At 42.1% G+C, this 20,433-nt stretch overlaps 1 protein-coding gene across 1 annotated transcript in view; it reads left to right on the plus strand.

Moving 5' to 3' along the window:
* angpt4 (angiopoietin 4) overlaps nucleotides 1–20,228 on the plus strand; it is a 52,044-nt gene extending 31,816 nt beyond the window's left edge. The window contains exons 2-9 of the mRNA XM_029776476.1: nucleotides 3,977–4,132; nucleotides 5,547–5,668; nucleotides 8,709–8,941; nucleotides 13,317–13,429; nucleotides 13,619–13,720; nucleotides 14,025–14,191; nucleotides 15,704–15,834; nucleotides 18,992–20,228. Coding sequence (XP_029632336.1) covers nucleotides 3,977–4,132; nucleotides 5,547–5,668; nucleotides 8,709–8,941; nucleotides 13,317–13,429; nucleotides 13,619–13,720; nucleotides 14,025–14,191; nucleotides 15,704–15,834; nucleotides 18,992–19,152 — 1,185 coding nt within the window. The 3' untranslated portion in view covers nucleotides 19,153–20,228. The remainder of the gene's footprint in view (nucleotides 1–3,976; nucleotides 4,133–5,546; nucleotides 5,669–8,708; nucleotides 8,942–13,316; nucleotides 13,430–13,618; nucleotides 13,721–14,024; nucleotides 14,192–15,703; nucleotides 15,835–18,991) is intronic.
* The last annotated feature ends 205 nt before the right edge of the window (nucleotides 20,229–20,433 follow it).

Here is a 20,433-nt window from a genome sequence, read left to right on the forward strand (position 1 = left end):
TTTGCTCAAGGCCACAATGGTGGTAGGGGTTGGAACCAGACCTGAGTGTAAATAGTATATTTCAAATACTCTAACTAGCATTTCTTGATGATTGATCTTGCCTGGAGCAATGGAACCAATGGAATAGTCCCAAAAGTGCAAACCCCATCCATCTGGCACTCCAGCTGGCTCAAAATGCTCAACGCATTTGAACAATTTCAGATATTATCTGAAGCCAGGTTTGGATGGGACGGAGCAATAGTGGACATGCACAAAGATGGTGGCCTCCATGCACTTACCACAAATGCCTTGTTTTTCCTAATTCATCGTATTGTAGCTTGCTTTCTTTTACTCTTTTTTGTATCTGCATCAGCACAGTATACATGATCCCAATTCTAGTCCAAGTCACCGGCAATTAAAAAAATCGAGGTGCATTGAACCACGTTGAGCACTGTAGTTCAAAAACTCTGTGGATAGTGTTAAAACAAGGACGTCATATCTGTATTCAGCCATCTTTATGCACTTTTGCCATTGATGTCCTTGTAACGTGTTGAGAAACCTTGCCTGAGAACAGAATAGTTGCGTTAGCTCCACAAACTAATGCAATGGCTTATGCTCAGCAGAGGCTAACACAGTTATAACCAAACCAGATCTTGGCCATGAAAAGTCCAGAACTTTCCCAGCAAGATAAATGCAGCTCACATTCAGTCCAAAAGTGGGCCAGCAACTACAGGAAGCTGTTCGGGCCACTTACCTCAAGCCAGATCTGGCCCATAGGAAAGTGTGAATATCCCACATTCAGACAATATCTGAGCCATATGATGTGCACTGACCCATTTGTGTCACAAAACAACCAGATATGCCCTGCAGACGGTTGCTGTCTGGGCTTATTACTTTACAAAATGTCATTGTAGTTGAAGGTATAATGTGTGGTATTGCAATTAGATGATGCAGACAAGGGGTTTAATGTCAAAGCTGAAGGCTTTAATATATTTTAAATGGATACAGTCACAGTCTACAAAATCAAATCAGCCTAGCTGAAATTTGAATGACTCTAACGACTGTAACGTTTCTAAGTGTCTAAAATACTTCCCTCGATTCCACCATGTCTTCATGAATACCAGTGAACACATAATGCAACATTAGTTTTTAATCAAGTTCTTGGAATATCCACTCTTATCCAATTTATCTGAGGTTTAAGGAAACCCCTTCTTACCACACTTTCTTATCTTTATTAGGAAATGAATTATTCAAATCAATCTAATTTTCCTAGTTTAACGGAGGCCTTCCTCCATGCCACTGGAAATGAATTTAGCAACAGAACCTCAGGCCATTGCTTCAGTCCGTGTTTGGGCTTGTCATATGAGAGTGAAGTGATGGAGGATTAAAATGGTTTTACTTCTAACAGTTCTACTGGAAAGCAGTCAAGAACCCAGGAGCAGGAAGTTATTGTTTTGTTCAGCCGAGTGGAGTGGTTGACTTCAGGCAGCAACCTAGACAGAGGCAAACCCAAAGATATTAAGGATTTGGGGGGGATTACAGAGAAACGTGTGCGACTGGCCAAGGACACTGTATGTGTTTTAGCTTTGGACTAATTTGCAAAATGTCTTAAGTTGGAGAACTTTTGTTTCGGTTACCCTGTGTCCCCAATTCCGGGTAATTGTCTTTTCAAATGTAATAATCATACGATGAATTATAGCAAATTAATTCTGAGAGTATTTACAACAGTGTTTCACAGTTTACGACAAACCTGGCTTCAAATAGTATTACAAATCTTTAAAATACTTTACCTGTGCTTGATTGAGTTTGCCTTGTACAATGAAACCAATTGAATAGTCAAAAAAAGTACAAACCCACCCATCTGGCACCCCAGGCACGCTCGAGCAAACACTATTTGAACCCAGGTATGCGTGATAGTGGGATGAATCCATGCCTGTTGTTTAAATTGATGTACCCTAACGGTTAAAAAAAAAATCTAATCTAACCTTAACTAGTTTCCATGCTTTACCCTAAATCACTAACTAATCCCTAACCCACCCCTAACCATTCGCTAACCACTCACTTACTTGCTAAATTGGACGTTTTGAATATGCAGGTTTTTTCAGTTTTGTGGCAGTGATTTTCAACTAATGTGTGCATTCTTTGAGTGATCATCTTGATGTGTCCACTTGTCATGCAATGAGACCATTTGGTAAGACTGTGTATGATTGACCTGTAATGTCTCACGAATGCTGGGATGGAGATTTATTGTATGTGATACCAGCCTTCACAACAGCTTGAAGGTTACAAGTAAGTGCTAATAAAATAGGGGGCATCAATTGGGTGTGGCAGGGCAGTCAGCATACCTTAGCAACACCAACAGTTTAAAATAGGATACTAAAATCATTACAATCTTGATAAATAGACAAATACAGTTTAGCGGTATTAGCCCGACTGACTTTAGGACCATGCAAACACCTGGGAGCGGGAGGGAAGGCTGTTTGTATGGCTGGCTGGCTGGCTTTATGGAGAGCCCATCGACTCAGCTGCAGGAAACAGCGCAATCTTTTCTCAAAACAGAGCAGATGCTGAGCTAGTGCGTAGCAGATAATTCTTGTAGGACATGGGTTTGTAGAACGTTAAGTCCCCTATTGACTGAGGTGAATGAAGCTACCCTGTAGCTCATTTGGTAGAGCATGGTGTTTGCAATGCGGGGGGCCAGCACAGAAGAAAAAAAAATGTATGAAATGTATGCATTCACGACTGTAAGTGGCTCTGGATAAGAGCGTCTGCTAATGGCTGGAGTTGTTTTTGCTGTTCTCCAAAATAAATTATTTGAGTTTTTAAATTGTGTAGGAATTTCCTTGGAGGGAAATTCCCTATCACACTGCCATACCCTAGGTTTAGCTTAAATGACTAGTTCCAGACACACTTCTATGCAGTTGTTACCTAGTTCTTTATCAGTGCCAGTTCCCTTTTTTATTGGGGCTGTTTGGTCACACAGTCACTCCGGGGTACTAGGATCAGAAAGAACGAGACATCTGGTTTAAATTAACAGCAGTTTAACAGACCCTTAGAAAGTGTAGCTGTGTTCCCAAACTCATATAATGGGCAGGTCTTGTGTAATTTTAATCCAAAGGCAGGAAGCAAGGGTAAATTAACCAGTGAAAGCACACTGTGTCTTTGGGGAACCAACAAAAAAACTTGACCTTTTTGTTTCTTGTTTATGCCAATTAATTTCCCCCCACTAAACCTCCGGTCCCTGCCATGGCTGAATCAGGTGGAGTTATTAGCCATTGCAAAAGTAATTAGAGTGTCAAGGGAACCTTGACGAGGAAAATTGGCCATATTCCATCTACTTCCTCTAGTCGTTTTTGTCTTGTCAACAAAACCAAGGGCACACTGATGCCTGTGAATAACTTGAACCTTTAAAACGCTATCACTCTAATGTTCTACTGACCACATTAGAAATATACCCCAGGGATTCCTGTGTTTGTTACAGTTAAGATAAATGTATCTGCTCCCTCTGCTTCTCAGTGTTTTCTGATATCGTGGGGACAGAGTATTTATTTGTGCTTAGTTTGACTTAGAGGCCACTTCTCCGCACCTTTGCTGGCACCAGTGCATGTTCCCAAAGAACGCAGGTCATAAGATGACTACAAAGAGGGATGCAGTATGTCTCTTATAACAAACAGCCTGTCCCCACCCTGGGGTGCTCAGGCATTGTGGTTATTTAAAGCAATGTAGAAATTTGTGCCACTCTGACTGAACTCAATGACTGGAAATGTTGAGACTTCAGATCATCTGTCACTGTATTTGAGGGATAAAAATTATTTTAAAATATACATATTTCACAACAACCTTTTCCTAACTTATGCATAATTTGTTTCCATACTTACCCTCCAAAATATGGAACAATACTGCACAAGGTGGGAAGGTAAACTGAAATTATTCTACTGTGGAATACAAAAACCTGGGGCTCTAGAAGTTAAACATTTTTTTTTGTGTGTGTCTGCAGCTAGAAAAGTATATCCAGGAAAACATCAAGATGGAGATGGTGCATATTCAAGACCATGCAGTACACAACCAGACTGCTACCATGCTGGAAATCGGAACTAACCTGTTGACTCAGACTACAGAACAGACCCACAAGTTAAACGTTGTCGAGGCTAAGGTAATGGCTACATCTGAGTTATATGTGATCATAATCTCAAAGATGCTTCTTAAAAGAGATGTTCCATAAAACGAATTAACAATGAGGATAAGCATGAAACAAAAACGTATACTGTACAAAAATATATCCTAAGAGACACACTATGGAACTTAAGTTGCTAATAGACGTTAATATTTGGCTTGAATGTCTGCTGTTTGGTTCAAATGATATACACTACACAAAAATATAAACACAACATGTAAAGTGCTGGTCCCATATTTCATGAGCTGAAATAAAAGATCCCAGAAATGTTTGATACACACAAAAAGTTTATTTCTCTAAAATGTTGTGCACAAATTTGTTTACATCCCTGTTAGTAAGTATTTCTCCTTTGCCAAGATAATCCATTCACCTGACAGGTGGGGCATATCAAGAAGCTGATTAAACCGCATGATAATTACACAGGTGCACCTTGTGCTTGGGACAGTAAAAGGCTACTCTAAGATGTGTGGTTTTGTCACACAACACGTTGCCACAGATTGGCATGCTGACTGCAGGAATTTCCACCAGAGCTGTTGCCAGAGAATTTAATATTAATTTCTCTACCAGAGAGAATTTAGAGAATTTTGCAGTACATCCAACCGGTCTCACAACAACAGATCTTGTGTATGGCATTGTGTGGGAGAGCGGTTTGCTGATGTCAACGTTGTGAACAGAGTGCCACATGGGGGGTTATGGTATGGGCAGGCAGGCATAAGCTACAGACAATGAACACAATTGCATTTTATTGATGGCAATTTGAATAAACAAAATACCGTGACGAAATCCTGAGGCCCATTGTGAAGGTATCTGTGAGCAGATGCATGTCTGTATTTCCAGTCATGTGAAACCCATAGATTGGGTTCTAATTAATTTATTTCATCATATGAACTGTAACTCAATAAAATCTTTGAAATTGTTACATGTTGCATTTATATTTTTGTTCAGTATAATATAAATCAATTTGTTGAAACCACACCAATCCTTAGTTTTAGGCAAAATGTTTGCTCATTTGTTTAGGGAAGATTGCCGCTCTCTGTCCAATAAGGTCATTTCTGGTAAATATTTCTGTCCAATTATAGGACACCTTTTGGCTCAAGAACACCATCAGAGGTAGAAGTTCTGCATTGCCTCATAATGCTAATTTGTCTCTCTGGTCAACAGAATAAAACTGTGGAATGTATTTTTTTTAACATTGCTCACAAGTTGGTGGAATCTGTTTATTTGGTAACACTTTATTTATATTGGTGACATAGTAATCATTAAGGAAGGGATAAAGGCTGACGTTCTGTACATTACCTTGGAAATAATTGACGACGCAGTGAGACGAGGCTTTATGAATGCTACATATCACCACTCTAAGTAAAGTGTTACCATTTATTGTCATTATGTGTAGGTTATGAACCAGACATCAAGAATTGAGATCAAGTTGTTGGCGAACTCATTATCTACAAACAAACTGGAAAAGGAATTATTGGTACAGACTTCTAAAATCACTAAACTGCAAGACAAGAACAGGTACAGTATAACATTTTGATATCTGCATAAGTTTGATATTTCCTCATTAAGACATGTGGTACAATCTCAACTAAAATAGCAGTTACATATTTCTGCAGCTTTGAGCTGAAAATAATTTATGTTGAAAAGACATATCAGTGCAAAGAACCATGTTTGAAACCATAATATTATTCCTGTACTGAGGAATCTTGGACAGTGCACATTGCAGTAAAATGTATGTAATGAGAAATTCAAAATAATGCTTCAAATCTACAATATAAACTTTTATTTCACCTTTATTTAACCAGGTAGGCCAGTTGAGAACAAGTTCTCATTTACAACTGCGACCTGGCCAAGATTAAGCAAAGCAGTGCGACAAAAACAACAACACGGAGTTACACAAGGGATAAACAAACGTACAGACAATTACACAATAGAAAAATCTATGTACAGTGTGTGCAAATGTAGTAAGGTTAGGGAGGTAAGGCAATAAATAGGCCATAGTGGCAAAATAATTACAAGTTAGCATTAACACTGATGTGATAGATGTGTAGATGATGATGCGCAAGTAGAGATACTGGGGTGCAAAAGAGCAAAAAAATAAATAACAATATGGGGATGAGGTAGTTGGGTACAGTTTTCATTGAGAAATGTGACAGATTTCCCATAAAAGTTCTAGATGTAACAGATAGACTGATGTAATTTGTCTTAAATGAGAACATGGGGCTCACAGCTGAATCTTGTTTTGCACTCTGTTTTGGTTACACAGCAGTCCATATGGGGTACCGTAGACAAATATAATGGGCCACTACATCATACGGAAATTGACTCTATAAGGGGATCCTTTCTCAGCTTCTTTATCACCATTACAACTGAACTGGTGCCCATAATCAACAGCAGCAGGCCACAGCAACATAAAAATTATTCACTGCACATAAATTTGCATTAGGAATAATCATCATTTTCAAAATTGATGTTGCTTTGCAATGGTCAGCATGTTGAATTTATAATTTTGCACAAATTTAGTTTGGCTCTGACATCCACTAAAGCTATGAAATCAGTCATACGTTATGCGGTATAGGATAATGATACAATGGATTTAAGTCTATGTGCCTCAACTCAGATCTCACTGTGCCAATGTAAGGGTTTTGAATGCCCAAGTCACTTAGGGTTGCTATGACTATTATTTTCATGGTTTTTGGTATTTACATAGTTCCGGTGTAATTACAGTGAATGTACAAATTGTTACATGTAGGGATTACAACAATAATATCTGTGTGCAGTTTCAACCAAACTCATAATTACCCTGCTAGGATCTTACCCTTGTTTGAGATATTTTCATATACAGTATGTGTAACGTCAATGTGATGTCTATGTATGAATGTCAACAGGTTTACTGAGCTGTGCATATAGTTACATTATGCCTGTATCACGTTTTAAGGTATGACCCAGGTGCAGACAGTGTTGAAGAAACAAAAGTTTATTCTTTAAACAGGGGCAGGCAAACGACAGGTCAGGTCAGGCAGAGGTCAGTAATCCAGAGTAGTGTGGCAAAGGTACAGGAAGACAGTGTCATAAGCTTCGTCTTCTGATAAGGAGAAATCAGTATCGGACCAATACGCAGCGGATTGAGTGCTCATATTTACTTTTAATTTGCAAAGTGAACACGAAAAAACAATAAACAAAGAACGACAGTTTCGCAGGCTATACACAGCAGTGCAAAAACAATCTCCCACAAAGGGACATGTGAAAAACAGGCTCCCTAAGTATGACTCTCAATCAGAAACCACGATGTACAGCTGTTCCTGATTGAGAGCCACACCAGGCCAACAAAGAAATACACAACATAGAAACCCTAGAATACAAAACAAGAACATAAACCAAAAACCCCGGAACACATAAATCCAACACCCCTCTACATACACACACACCCCGAACCATATAAAACAAATACCCCTCTACCTAAATACATAGCCCAAACCACATGAAACAAACACCCCATGCCACGTCCTGACCAAACTATAATAACAAATAACGCCTATTACTGGTCAGGACGTGACAGACAGGCAGGCTCAGGGTCAGGGCAGGCAGAACAGTCAGAGACGGGAAACTAGAAAACAGGAGACAGGAACAGGGGAACAAAACGCTGGTAGGTTCTACGAACAAAACAAACTGGCATCAGACAAACAGAGAACACAGGTATAAATACACAGGAAATGATGGGGAAGATGGGTGACACCTAGAGGGGGGTGGAAACAAGCACAAAGACAGGTGAAACAGCTCAGGGCGTAACAGCCTGCCCATGTAAATACATTGTTTTAGAAGCACAAATGAAGGTCAGCCTTGTTTCACTCCAACAGCAGTTGTGGGAAGATGTAATTGAAGCAGGTTACATCTTTATAAAACCACTGATATACACTGACCTGCCTGTTTAATCCACTCTTTGAGCTAAATTTAGAATCACCAGATGTGTGCTTTGGCCAAACATTCAGCTGCAGTGTTGTTCATCTAGTGCTATGTTCACTTTGCTATCCTCTCATCAAGTTACATACATTTGGCTTGTTTCAGTGTTTAGTCAACCAGAGTCCACATCTATTTTCAGCTACGACCCTAGAGCATGGGTTTATCTACTCGATGGTTAGTGTTTTTTTGGAGTTACTTACAGATGGAAGTAGTGAAAGTTAATTAGTTAGCTTGGTTGTCAAGAGACTACGGGGCCTGTTCAAATACTTATTTGTCCTTCTATCATTGTGGTTATCACCTTAAATGTGGTTATTCTGGTAAAGCAAGGGTTCAAGTTTACACCAAAACTGTAGATTAATGATTACTCAACGTAGGGCAGGTACTGTAGGGAGGTAGAATGCTTTATCAAAGCACATAGTATATCATTTAAAGTCAACAGACATGCAGTTGACATGTTGCTGATAGTTTGTAGAGCATCTACAGATGGACTATCCAAATAAACCCCGGCCCCTTTTGCTGAGTAATTTAGAGAACAAGCGACAAAAGAAGGCTTGATAATCAAGATACTACGAAATATACTTTTCAACTATCTTCTCAGTCACTTGGAGAACAAGGTGCAGGTGTTGGAGTCACAGCAGCGGGGCGAGCTGGAGGACATGAGGGAGGAGAAGAATAGGCTACAAGGATTGGTGAGAACCCAGATGACAGCCATCGAGGCTCTAGAGAGACAGCTGAGGGTGGCCAGCACCAACAACTCAGCCCTGCAAAGGCAGCATCAGCAGCTCATGGAGTCGGTCCACACGCTCATCAACATGGTGTCTACCGGTACAGGTAGGAACACATTCAGAAGCTCAGGTTTTGTCAAATGCAGTTGCTTTCTGATAAGTCCACACTCGGCTGAAGAGATCAGAGTCGAACAACCTTTTGTTGTTTTAATTGTTTTTTCGACAGGGGAACAGACAATAAAGCAGGAATGACAGGAAGGAAGGCCACAGACAGCGACCAAAACAAGGCTCAAACCACATTGCAGAGGTGCATACATGGTCCGGGAGTTGAGTGCTATAACTCAACCAGACTCCAGCACTCTGTTGAAGTGTCAATTCAAATCCAGTACACTCCAGTGTCTAACTCCAGACAGATAGAATGTTCATAATGTCATTGTGACATATGTCTACAGACAGACAGTTGATAGACATGCTGTAAACCACCATTAGTGCACACTTTCACGACAATGAAAAGATCAAACATTATCAAACATCAACACCTAGGTCCGTTCTGGTGAAATAGAATCCACTGATGGATCAAAGCCAGTTCCTCTGTCACGACTTCCGCCGAAGTCGGTCACTCTCCTTGTTCGGGCGGCGTTCGGCGGTTGACGTCACCGGTCTTCTAGCCATCGCTGATCCACCTTTCATTTTCCATTTCTTTTGTCTTTGTTTTCTACACACCTGGTTTCATTCCCCAATTACATGTTCATGTATTTAACCCTCTGTTTCCCCCATGTTTATGTGCGTGATTGTTTCTATGTTCCTTCGGTACGTTATGGCTGGATTTCGACGGGTGCTGTTTTCATCCGTGTGTAATTGATTACCGTTTATTGTTGGTCAAGTGTATTGTTACCTTGTGCCTTTATTTTGAGTAAAGTACGTTGCTCACTCATTCTGCTGTCCTGCGCCTGACTTCATGCACCAGCTACACCCACCTTCTGACAGAATCACGCACCTAACCATATGGAGTCAGCAGGAGCAGACACCCCCGTATTAGGGGTCGAGGAGCACGTCCAGCAGCATGTGGCCATGCTACAACATCTCAGCACCGCCATGGATCGCGTCCTGCAGACTATGGATCGCTGGGAAAGAAGAGGAGTTCCTCCAGCGCCTCCACCAGCACCACCAAGGGAACCACTACTCACCCCTCCTTCACCCGGTCCCAGTGGGATTCGGCTCGCTCTTCCGAGGGAGTATGATGGGACGGCTGCGGGATGTCAGGGGTTCCTACTCCAGCTGGAGCTCTACCTGGCAACCGTCCACCCGGCTCCTTCGGGCCGTGAAAGCATGTCTGCCCTCGTCTCCTGTCTCTCAGGGAAAGCCCTGGAGTGGGCCAACGCCGTATGGGGGGAAGGAGAAGCGGTGTTGGCCCAATTCGAGGATTTCACCCGCTGCTTCCGGGCAGTTTTCGACCACCCGCCTGAGGGTAGAGCGGCGGGTGAACGTCTCGTCCACCTTAGGCAGGGGACGAGGAGCGCACAGGAGTTCGCTTTGGACTTTCAGACCCTGGCCGTCGGCGCGGGATGGAATGAAAGGGCCCTGATCGATCACTACCATTGTAGTTTGCGTGAGGTCGTCCATCGGGAGTTGGCCTGCAGGGACACCCCTCTCACCTGTAACCAGCTGGTGGACCTGTCCATCCGGTTGGATAACCTGCTGGCTACCCGCGGACATCCAGATCGGGGCCTGTCGATTCCATCCCCCTGCACCACCGCTCCCACGCCCATGGAGATGGGAGGTGCTGCACTTAGGGCGAACGGAGGAGGGGCCGGTCCATGCCATCTGTGGCTGCAGAGGGCACACTGCCGGTCAGTGCTGGGGAGGTTCCTCTGGGAGTCGAGGCAGCAGGCAGGGCACTCTAGTGTCACCCCAGGTGAGTCGGCACCAGGCTCACTCAGAACCCTCTGTTGCACACATGTTTTTGTATATTAATTTTCCTGAGTTTTCCCCGCATTCCCAGCATGTGTCCTTGGTGCGCAGGGTGCTTGGTCGACTGTTGGAGCATGACCTGTACGTCAAGGCTGAGAAATGTCTGTTCTTTCAACAGTCCGTCTCCCTCCTAGGGTACCGCATTTCCACTTCAGGGGTGGAGATGGAGAGTGACTGCATTTCAGCCGTGCGTAATTGGCCAACTCCCACCATGGTAAAGGAAGTGCAGCTGTTTCTAGGGTTTGCCAACTACTACCGGAGGTTTATCCATGGCTTTGGTCAGGTATTGGCTCCCATTACCTCACTGCTGAAGGGGGGACCGGTGCGTTTGCAGTGGTCGGCTGAGGCGGACAGGGTTTTTGGTCAGCTGAGGGCTCTGTTTACCTCGGCTCCCGTGCTGGCTCATCAGGATCCCTCTTTGGCGTTCATAGTGGAGGTGGACGCGTCTGAGGCTGGGATAGGAGCCGTGCTCTCTCAGCGCTTGGGTACCCCACCAAAGCTCCGCCCCTGTGCCTTCTTTTCGAAGAAGCTCAGCCCGGCGAAGCAAAACTATGACTTGGGGGACCAGGAGCTGTTGGCTGTCATCAAGGCCTTGAAGGCGGGGAGACATTGGCAGATTGCGGTGGTCAGTCATCTGGACTGACCACCGCAATCTGGAGTACATCCGGGCGGTGAGGAGACTGAGCCTTCGCCAAGCAAAGTGGGCCATGATTTTTACCCATTTTGTTTACACCCTATCCTACAGACCAGGTTCGCGAAGGCAGACGCACTGTCCCGGATGTATGACACAGAGGAGTGGCCCATGGATCACATCCCCATACTCCCGGCCTCTTGCCTGGTGGAACCGGTTGTGTGGGAGCTGGACGCGGACATCGAGCGGGTGTTACGTACACAGCCCACTCCCCTCCAATGTCCAGCTGAGCGTCTGTACGTTCCGTCTGCTGTCCGCGACCGTTTGATCTATTGGGCCCACACGTCACCCTTCTCTGGTCATTTGGGCATCGGTCGGACAGTGCGCTGTCTTAGTGGGAAGTACTGGTGGTCCACTTTGGCTAAGAACGTGAGAGTTTATGTTTCCTCCTGCTCGGTGTGCGTCCAGTGCAAGGCCCCTAGGCACTTGGCCAGAGGGAAGTTACAACCCTTACCCGTTCCACATCGGCCGTGGTCGCACCTGTCGGTGGATTTCCTAATGGATCTTAGAAAACCAATCCACAACACCACGATCCTGGTCGTTGTGGATTGGTTTTCTAAGTCCTGCCGTCTCCTCCCTTTGCCTGGTCTCCCTACGGCCCTACCTGCGGAGGCCCTGTTTACACACGTCTTCCGGCACTATGGGGTGCCTGAGGACATAGTATCTGATCGAGGTCCCCAGTTCACGTCAAGGGTCTGGAGGGCATTCATGGAACGTCTGGGGTCTTGGTCAGCCTTACCTCGGGTTTTCACCCTGAGAGTAACGGGCAGGTGGAGAGTGAACCAGGATGTGGGTAAGTTTCTGTGGTCTTATTGCCAGGACCGGCCAGGGGAGTGGGCGGCGTTCATGCCCTGGGCAGAGATGGCCCAGAACTCACTCCGCCACTCCTCCATTAACCTCTCCACCTTCCAGTGCGTACTGGGGTACCAGCCGGTTCTGGCGCCTTGGCATCAGAGCTAGATTGAGGCTCCTGCGGTGGACGACTGGTTTAGGCTTGCTGAGGAGACATGGGACGCCACTCATGTGCAATTTCAGTGGAGGAGGAGGGTGCATGTTCACGTATTTAATCCTCTGTTTCCCCCATGTTTTTGTGCGTGATTGTTTCTATGTTCATTCGGTACGTTATGGCTGGATTTCGACGGGTGCTGTTTTCACCCGTGCATAATTGATTACCGTTTATTGTTGGTCAAGTGTATTGTTACCTTGTGCCTTTATTTTGAGTAAAGTACATTGCTCACTCATTCTGCTCTCCTGCACCTGACTTCATGCACCAGCTACACCCACCTTCTGACATCCTCTCTAGAGTCACAGCTTAAGGCTGGGTTGGAGCTAAAGACGTGGCTTGTTTGTTTGATGGGTCAACATGAAAATGTAAAGACTTTGGGTGGGCCACAATGTGTACAAGTTTGGGGACCATTGCACATTAATAAATTCAGATAATACTAACATTCGGGAAAATGGGTGCGGATATCATATGTGTTGTGCGGTCTTAATGACATCCAGTCGTTAATGATACAGAGAGCGAGAGAAGGAGATGCGGCCATGGTTGTGAGCTGTGTTCATGATGTTTTTGGCCGTGTTGAGTCAAGTCTTGGATTCACTTCACATGCTTCCGAACCACACACTTTGATAACTCCCATTTGAACTTCCCAATCAACATCTTGCCTGAGTAGGACATGTCAGCATCTGTTTCTGGAGACATTCCCAACTCAAATGAGACTGCTTTCAATTATTGTCATAAGATGGTTGTCTACCCTTTGTAGATTTTTAACAAAACACTTATTTGTGGCTTTGTTTCAAAATGTGTGTGTGTGTGCAGGGATATTGCTGAGAGACCAGAGGTTTTGTGATTGTGCAGAAGCCTATAAAGCAGGACACAACATCAGTGGAGTCTACTACATATACATCAGTAACATGACAGAACCCACCCAGGTGAATAAATAACACTGTCATCGTCCTCACGATCCATCATGAGTATACTGCATGTTTCAATCCAACTCTTAAGTTGTCAAGTTTCTCTTGTCAACTTTTTCCAAGTACAGCTGTTAGAGCAAAGTTTTTTGAGTGGTGCCTCTGTCGTTGCTGAGTGCAATGACTAGATTTTAGTTATTGTTTCACCAGGTGTTTTGTGACATGGAGACTAGTGGTGGAGGCTGGACATTGTTCCAGCGCAGGGTCAACGGCAGTGTGGACTTCCAGAGAACATGGAAGGAATACAAAATGGTGGGTACTCCTGACATCCTCCAACTTTGGAATTCACAGCTGACATTAGGGATGTTACTGTACTGTACCTACATGTGTTAGATTTGTTGTGCAGGTGCTGAGAATAATGTTCTTGTCCCAATAAAGCCCTGTGTAAAATGTTTTCCCATTCATCCATTGGACAGCTTGGACACCTATTCATCCATTGGCAGACCAGTTCAGATGCCAAGAGCTGACAAAGCATCAAATATGGACTACTTGAACTTAAAATATACATGTAAGATGCCCTTGTGTAATGGTGTGATCATCCGATGTTTGTCTGTAGGGTTTTGGGGACCCTGCGGGAGAGCACTGGCTTGGGAATGAGCTGGCGTTTCAGATGACCAGTCAGACCCAGTATGCCCTGAGAGTGGAGCTGAGAGACTGGGAGGGGAACACACCCTACTCCCACTATGACAAGTTCCAACTGGCCAGTGAGAAACAACAATATAGGTACAGTACTCTACCTTGACTTCACCATGTCCATATGGAAAACGTAGCTCTTTCTAAACATATTTTTCATGGCTGAACACAATTTTTTACTTCCCAGTAGGGTGCTGAGGATGCTGCAGCACCCGCTGAAAAATCTGAATTAAAAACAATATTTATCCAAAAATATAACAATAAAAGGTAATTTTTTCACAAAAGTAGTGTACTTGGCCTTTACTAGTATTAGCAGACCGATAGAACAGTATCTTGTAGGATTCAATAGTTGGAATTGTCCCTTTCCCTTTCTCTGCAAATTGTAATTCTATTGGAATACAGAAATAACAATACCCTGTCCTCAAACACATCAAAAAGGTGAAAAGTTATGGGCATAGACACAAAACATCCACATCAAATTAAATATTTTTCTTGATCAAATAACATGGAAAACAACCACTTTTGTGCAGTATTAATTTTACCATCCTTACAAACGACTTCATGTAAATGTACATTACTGTATTGTACATAGGCTGGTTATCTAGGTTTGTACCTGTAGACTTTCCATCACCATGAAGAAAAACTATGCACACTACAGTAATTGAGTACATTGAGACATCAAGTGGTTTTTGATGATGTGGCTCAGTTGGTAGAGCATGTTGCTTTTTGTATTTTTATTTAACTAGGCAAGTCAGTTAAGAGCAAATTCTTATTTACAATGACAGCCTACACTGGTCAAACCCGGAAGACACTGGGTCAATTGTGCGCCGCCCTATGAGACTCCCAATCACGGCGGGTTGTGCTACAGCCTGGAATTGAACCAGGGTGTCTGTAGTGACGCCTCAAGCACTGAGATGCAGTGCCTTACACTGCTGCGCCACTCAGGAGCCCCAAAGGTAGTGCCCAACGTGGGGCTTGCAATGCTAGGGTTTTTATATTCCACAAGTAAACACTCAAATACATTTGGTTGAAATGTTTTTACAAAAGTAGTGCACTATGCCTTTAGTAGTCCTGTATTAGTGGACCAATATAGACTTCTTCAGTGCAGGCATTTTTTTCCCCTGCCTGAACCACGAGTAACACTGAGTCACAATGTCGATGTGGTCATTTCTTTATCTGACTCAAAGGACCACAACAAATAAAGCATATAAGCCAGAGCTAGGCTGCCAGTATAGAAATGGTACAGTCACAGGATTTCTGGCAAGAACCATGCAAATATGTACAGTTCAAGTTTACTATGTCTTTGCCACCACAACAAAACTCATTGCACATGAATAATCCTGGATCTAATGATATAGGAATAAATATCAATGTTGTTATTAATCATATATCACCTTTCCTTTACAAGGAAAATAATACAGTGCTTATTGTATATCTGAAAGCCATGTAAAATGACTTTGAAAAAAAGTCTACAGTATTCGCTTTTTGCTTCAACTTTCCTCACAATATTATCTCATAGCTATTTTCTTGTATGGAATTCTAAATGTGATTTTGGCATAAGAAATCCATCAGTCCCAGTCAAGCTGACTTTCCCATCTGCAGGCTGTTCTTGTGGGGCTACAGTGGAACAGCAGGAGAGCAGAGCAGCCTGGTATCGCATGGCACCAGCTTCAGCACCCGTGACGCCGACAACGACAACTGCCTGTGCAAGTGTGCCCTCATGCTGACTGGGGGTAAGGGTTAAAACTTCTCCTCCATGAGGGAATTTAGGGCATTATGTTATGTGAAAGTGACATACAAGCAGTAACCCCTTTTCTTACAGCTAGCTGACTTGCGGCATGCTGCCAGTATGACTTCTCACTCTTGTAAATTAATAACATAGCTAATGCCTTTCATGTCATGACATAAATATATCTTTTTGTTTTCATCAAATTACCTGGGTTTCAACATGTCATAACATGCCATCAGTTTTTTATGACGTGTTGTGACATGTATTGTTGACCTTGCAGCAATGTTATGACAAGAAAAACAGTATAAGCTCAAGTAAAGTTAATCAGTTGTTTTAATTGTTAAGTACCTTGGTGTGACATATACAGTGGGCTCTGAAATTATTGACACCCTTCATAAAGATTAGCAAAAATGACAGGGTATAATAAATAATTCAAATACTGAGCTATATTGTATTTCCAAAACATTAAAATTGTTATTTTATACTAATACAATTGCTCATAAAAATAGATTTTGTTTACCAAGGAAGATTTCTTTTTCTCAAAAAGGTAGGGGACAAAATTATCAACACCCCTATTTTCAATACCTCACCAGCTAATGGCAGTGAGCCTATTTATAAAATGTTTTATGATATTGGAGAACACGTTTGGAGTGATATTAGACTATGCCTCCATACAGAATCATTCCAGATCCATGATATTTCTTTGTCTGTGCTTATGGACTGCCCTCTTCAATTCAAACCACAGGTTTTCAATGACAATGGCATTCAAGTCCGGAGACATAGATGGCCATTGCAAAATGTTGATTTTGTTGTCAATTAACCATTTCTTTTTGGATTTTGATATGTGCTTGGGGTTATTGTCTTGCTGATGGATCCACTTGCGGCCAAGTTTCAGCCTCCTGGCAGAGGTAACCAGGTTTTTTAAAGTTCATGAAAACAATGGGGAAAAAAATTATGAAATGTATGCATTCACTACTGTAAGTCGCTCTGGATAAGAGCGTCTGCTAAATTACTAAAATGTAAAATGTAATGATGCTGTTGACCTTAACAAGGGCCCAAGGATCAGTGGAAGCAAAATAGCCCCATAACATCAAAAATCCACCACCATATTTTACAGTAGGTATGTGGTTCTTTTCTGCATATGATTCCTCTTTTCGACACCAAAACCGACCACTTGTGTGCATGGCCAAAGAGCTTTATTTTCATGTTATTCAACAAATGTAAACGGCTAGAGTTTGCTAAACGGCATTGACACTTGGATTGGAACCGGTGCTACGGTAAGATGGCATGAAAACAGAGCTCTTTTGGCCCAATATGTCCTCCAATCTCATAAAACATTTTAGGCTAAGTGCCGTTATCCTCGCCAGGTTAGTTATTGAAAGTTATTATAGAAAACAGGGATGTTCATTTTAACCCCTACATTTTTTGTGTGTATATATATATATATTTATTTTTTTATTTTTTTTATTTTTTTACTTAAACAAAATCAATTTTTCTGAGCAATTGTATTAGTTAGTATAAAATAATATATTTCCCAATTTTATTGAGCGTACAATATACTGTAGCTCAGTATTTGAATTATTTACTTTATACAGTAATTCTTGCTCATCTTTATCAAGGCTGTCAATCATTTCAGACCCACTGTAAATACCTACATACTAAAAAAAAAAGTTTTTCCAGTCTACATGTATATAATTATTATTTTGATTGTAGTACTATAGTATTGGTCAAATACTGATTGAAAGGGTCACAGATCATTTAATTTTACTCTTTGTTGTGTAACACCCTGATAAACTCATTGCACTTCATACAGCAGTTTCAATCTGAATGGCTTACCCTCCCCACTGGGCACAGACATCATTTCAACTTCTAGTTTTAATTTACTTTGGGTTGAGTTGTCAACTTATTTCAATTCAATGTGAAATCAATCAAAAAGTTCACCCTGTCATTGGATTTAGGTTAAAAGTTGGGTGAAAAAAATTAGAAGTTCTCTTACTGTCACGGTTGTGTGTAGAGACGGACCAAGGCGCAGCGTGTTCTGAGTTCCACATCTTTTATTTAAAGAAACTCACAAAACAAAAGGAAACAAACAACAAACCGTGGCGACAGAGGTGCTACATGCACTTACTCAAAATAAGATGCCACAAAACACAGTGGGGAAATGGCTGCCTAAATATGATCCCCAATCAGAGACAACGATAAACAGCTGCCTCTGATTGGGAACCATACCAGGCCAACATAGAAAAAACAACCTAGATAACCCACCCTAGTCACACCCTGACCTAACCAACAGAGAATAAAAGGCTCTCTATGGTCAGGGCGTGACACTTACGTAGATGAATTATTGCAAATCCAATCAGTTTTCCACATTGATTCAATGTCATCCCATATATATTTTTTGGTTTAAATGACATGGAAACAACGTTAATTAAATCATTTTTTGCCCAGGGGGTCTTGACTCTAGGCCCAGAGCTAAAGACAACAAGACAAGGCATTAACACAATTTCTGTGATCTTCACCAGATACAAGCATTCCAGCTCCTATCTCCTAAGTGCTATGTAAAACACATCCCACCTCAAACCATTCCCTCAGTCATACATAGTCCCCAATCAAGTATATTTATTCTACAGCTAAGGAGAGAGGGAAACTCCAAGATAAATAGCTTTTAAATACTAAAACTTTGATTGATTCTGAAAGTTGTTTAAGTTAATTGCTCCAGCACAGCTGGAACCCCTTTCAAAATGTTTGAAACTATGGTCATCCATAATCAAACCACTTATGGATACAACCTCTTGACACATGCCATCCAAAGCAAACAGCAGTGAAGTGATATTAGATTAATCAGAGATGAATTTGCAGTATCTCTCTGAGGCGCGAGTGTGGTTCTCATAGCAGGATCCATGTTTGCTTTGAAATGGAATAAGAACCGTATGCACAGCAGGTTAGCACACCACTACCATGAGTCAAAACACCACATTTGGTGAGAGAGAAAGAATTTGGTTTGGAAAAGGGGGGGGAAAATGATTAATTGAGGCTTAAGGACTGTATGGCAAGCTGTTCACAAGTGTCGGTTTCACTTTAATTGCTGTAACCATTTTGCTAACACAAAGACATATCTCCCTGAGTCCATCCTGCTATAACCCAACCACTCTGTTCTATAGGTTGGTGGTTTGATGCTTGTGGCTTGTCCAACCTCAATGGCATTTACTACACCGTGGGCCACAACATCCGCAAGCTGAACGGCATAAAGTGGCATCACTTTCGGGGACCGAGTTATTCACTTAGTTCGACAGCCATGATGATCCGACCATCCGACTTCTAAGACCGGACAGTAATTTGGAGAGGAGAAGGGCTGTGAATGGGAAAGGGACAGAAATTTCTTTGCCTCATTGTCTCCAGAACAAAGACAAACAGGTGTAAATTTAAGTTTTTAATAACAAACAATCAATCAATCAGTCATTGGGTGACTGGGTGTTATTTAGTACAAGCGAAAACGTTGGGAGTCAGCAGAAGAGACCAGACTGATAGTCTCCATCACTTGGCATCTTTATGCAGTGTAGATCTGGCCTCAGCTCTTTTTAATATATACTATAATGTGCCAGATTTGCAGTCCTCTGATGTCTTGCTTTACCACATTGTACTAGTGATGTCAAAAATACACATCTACACAGCTCCCTCACACCCTCAGTGTTTATTCCAGAACATTCTGAAGTTGTCATCATCAAGACAACATCAAATGAATGTATAGGAATGACTCATATCCATGAGCCAAGAGGACTATTTTAAATAAACCACAGAGAAAGACACCAAGACAAGTAAATAACAAAAAGCTAATAACTTGAAAAGAAATGGAGGACATTTTGGCCAGAATGTGCCAGAATATTTTATGATTGACAAGATGTGATATGGACAGATCATACTGCGAGGTCTGCTTATGAAATATTTCAACGTTCCTACTTTTTTTTGCAAAATTGTATTTGCGTACTGTAAATGTGAGCTAAACGTTGACTTAATTGTTTTGCATAACTGGATTGTATGTTTAAAGTTTGGGTTCATTGCTCTGCCATTTCGTGTGAATCTGTTAATATTTCTCTAAGCTTGTTTTTCTATTATCTCTACAGTAACACATGAGTTAAGCGTGCATAAAAGGAACGTAATTCCCTTTTTATGTACTTTTCTCTATATGCGCATTCTGACCTTGAATTTAAGCATGAGTATAGAATGCTAATCACCCACTATAAGTTTGGGGTGGAGATGAAATAAATGAAGGTGTGGAGGAGGTGTGTCTACAGACGCTGTATTCTGACCTTGACTTAATTCCCTAATAATTCAAACACATTTATGCGTGAGGAAACCATTAATAAAGTCTAGCGAACCTACCAGTTCCAAGTGGAAAAAGCATCTTCTATATTTTTTCAGATAGAAATAACACCATTCTCCATGCACTGTAAATTACAACTTGAGCTATTGATACGAGCTAAAAGACATGTAGTCTAATTAAATCGTTATGGAGCAGCGAGCAGACCAAGCCATAACAGTTTGAACCTGAGGCATGGCCGTCATCACACAGTTCCATGATTAGTGCAGGCAATAGACAAGGGTA

Source organism: Salmo trutta, chromosome 14 (genome assembly GCF_901001165.1).
Source record: "Salmo trutta chromosome 14, fSalTru1.1, whole genome shotgun sequence".
NCBI lineage: Eukaryota > Metazoa > Chordata > Actinopteri > Salmoniformes > Salmonidae > Salmo > Salmo trutta.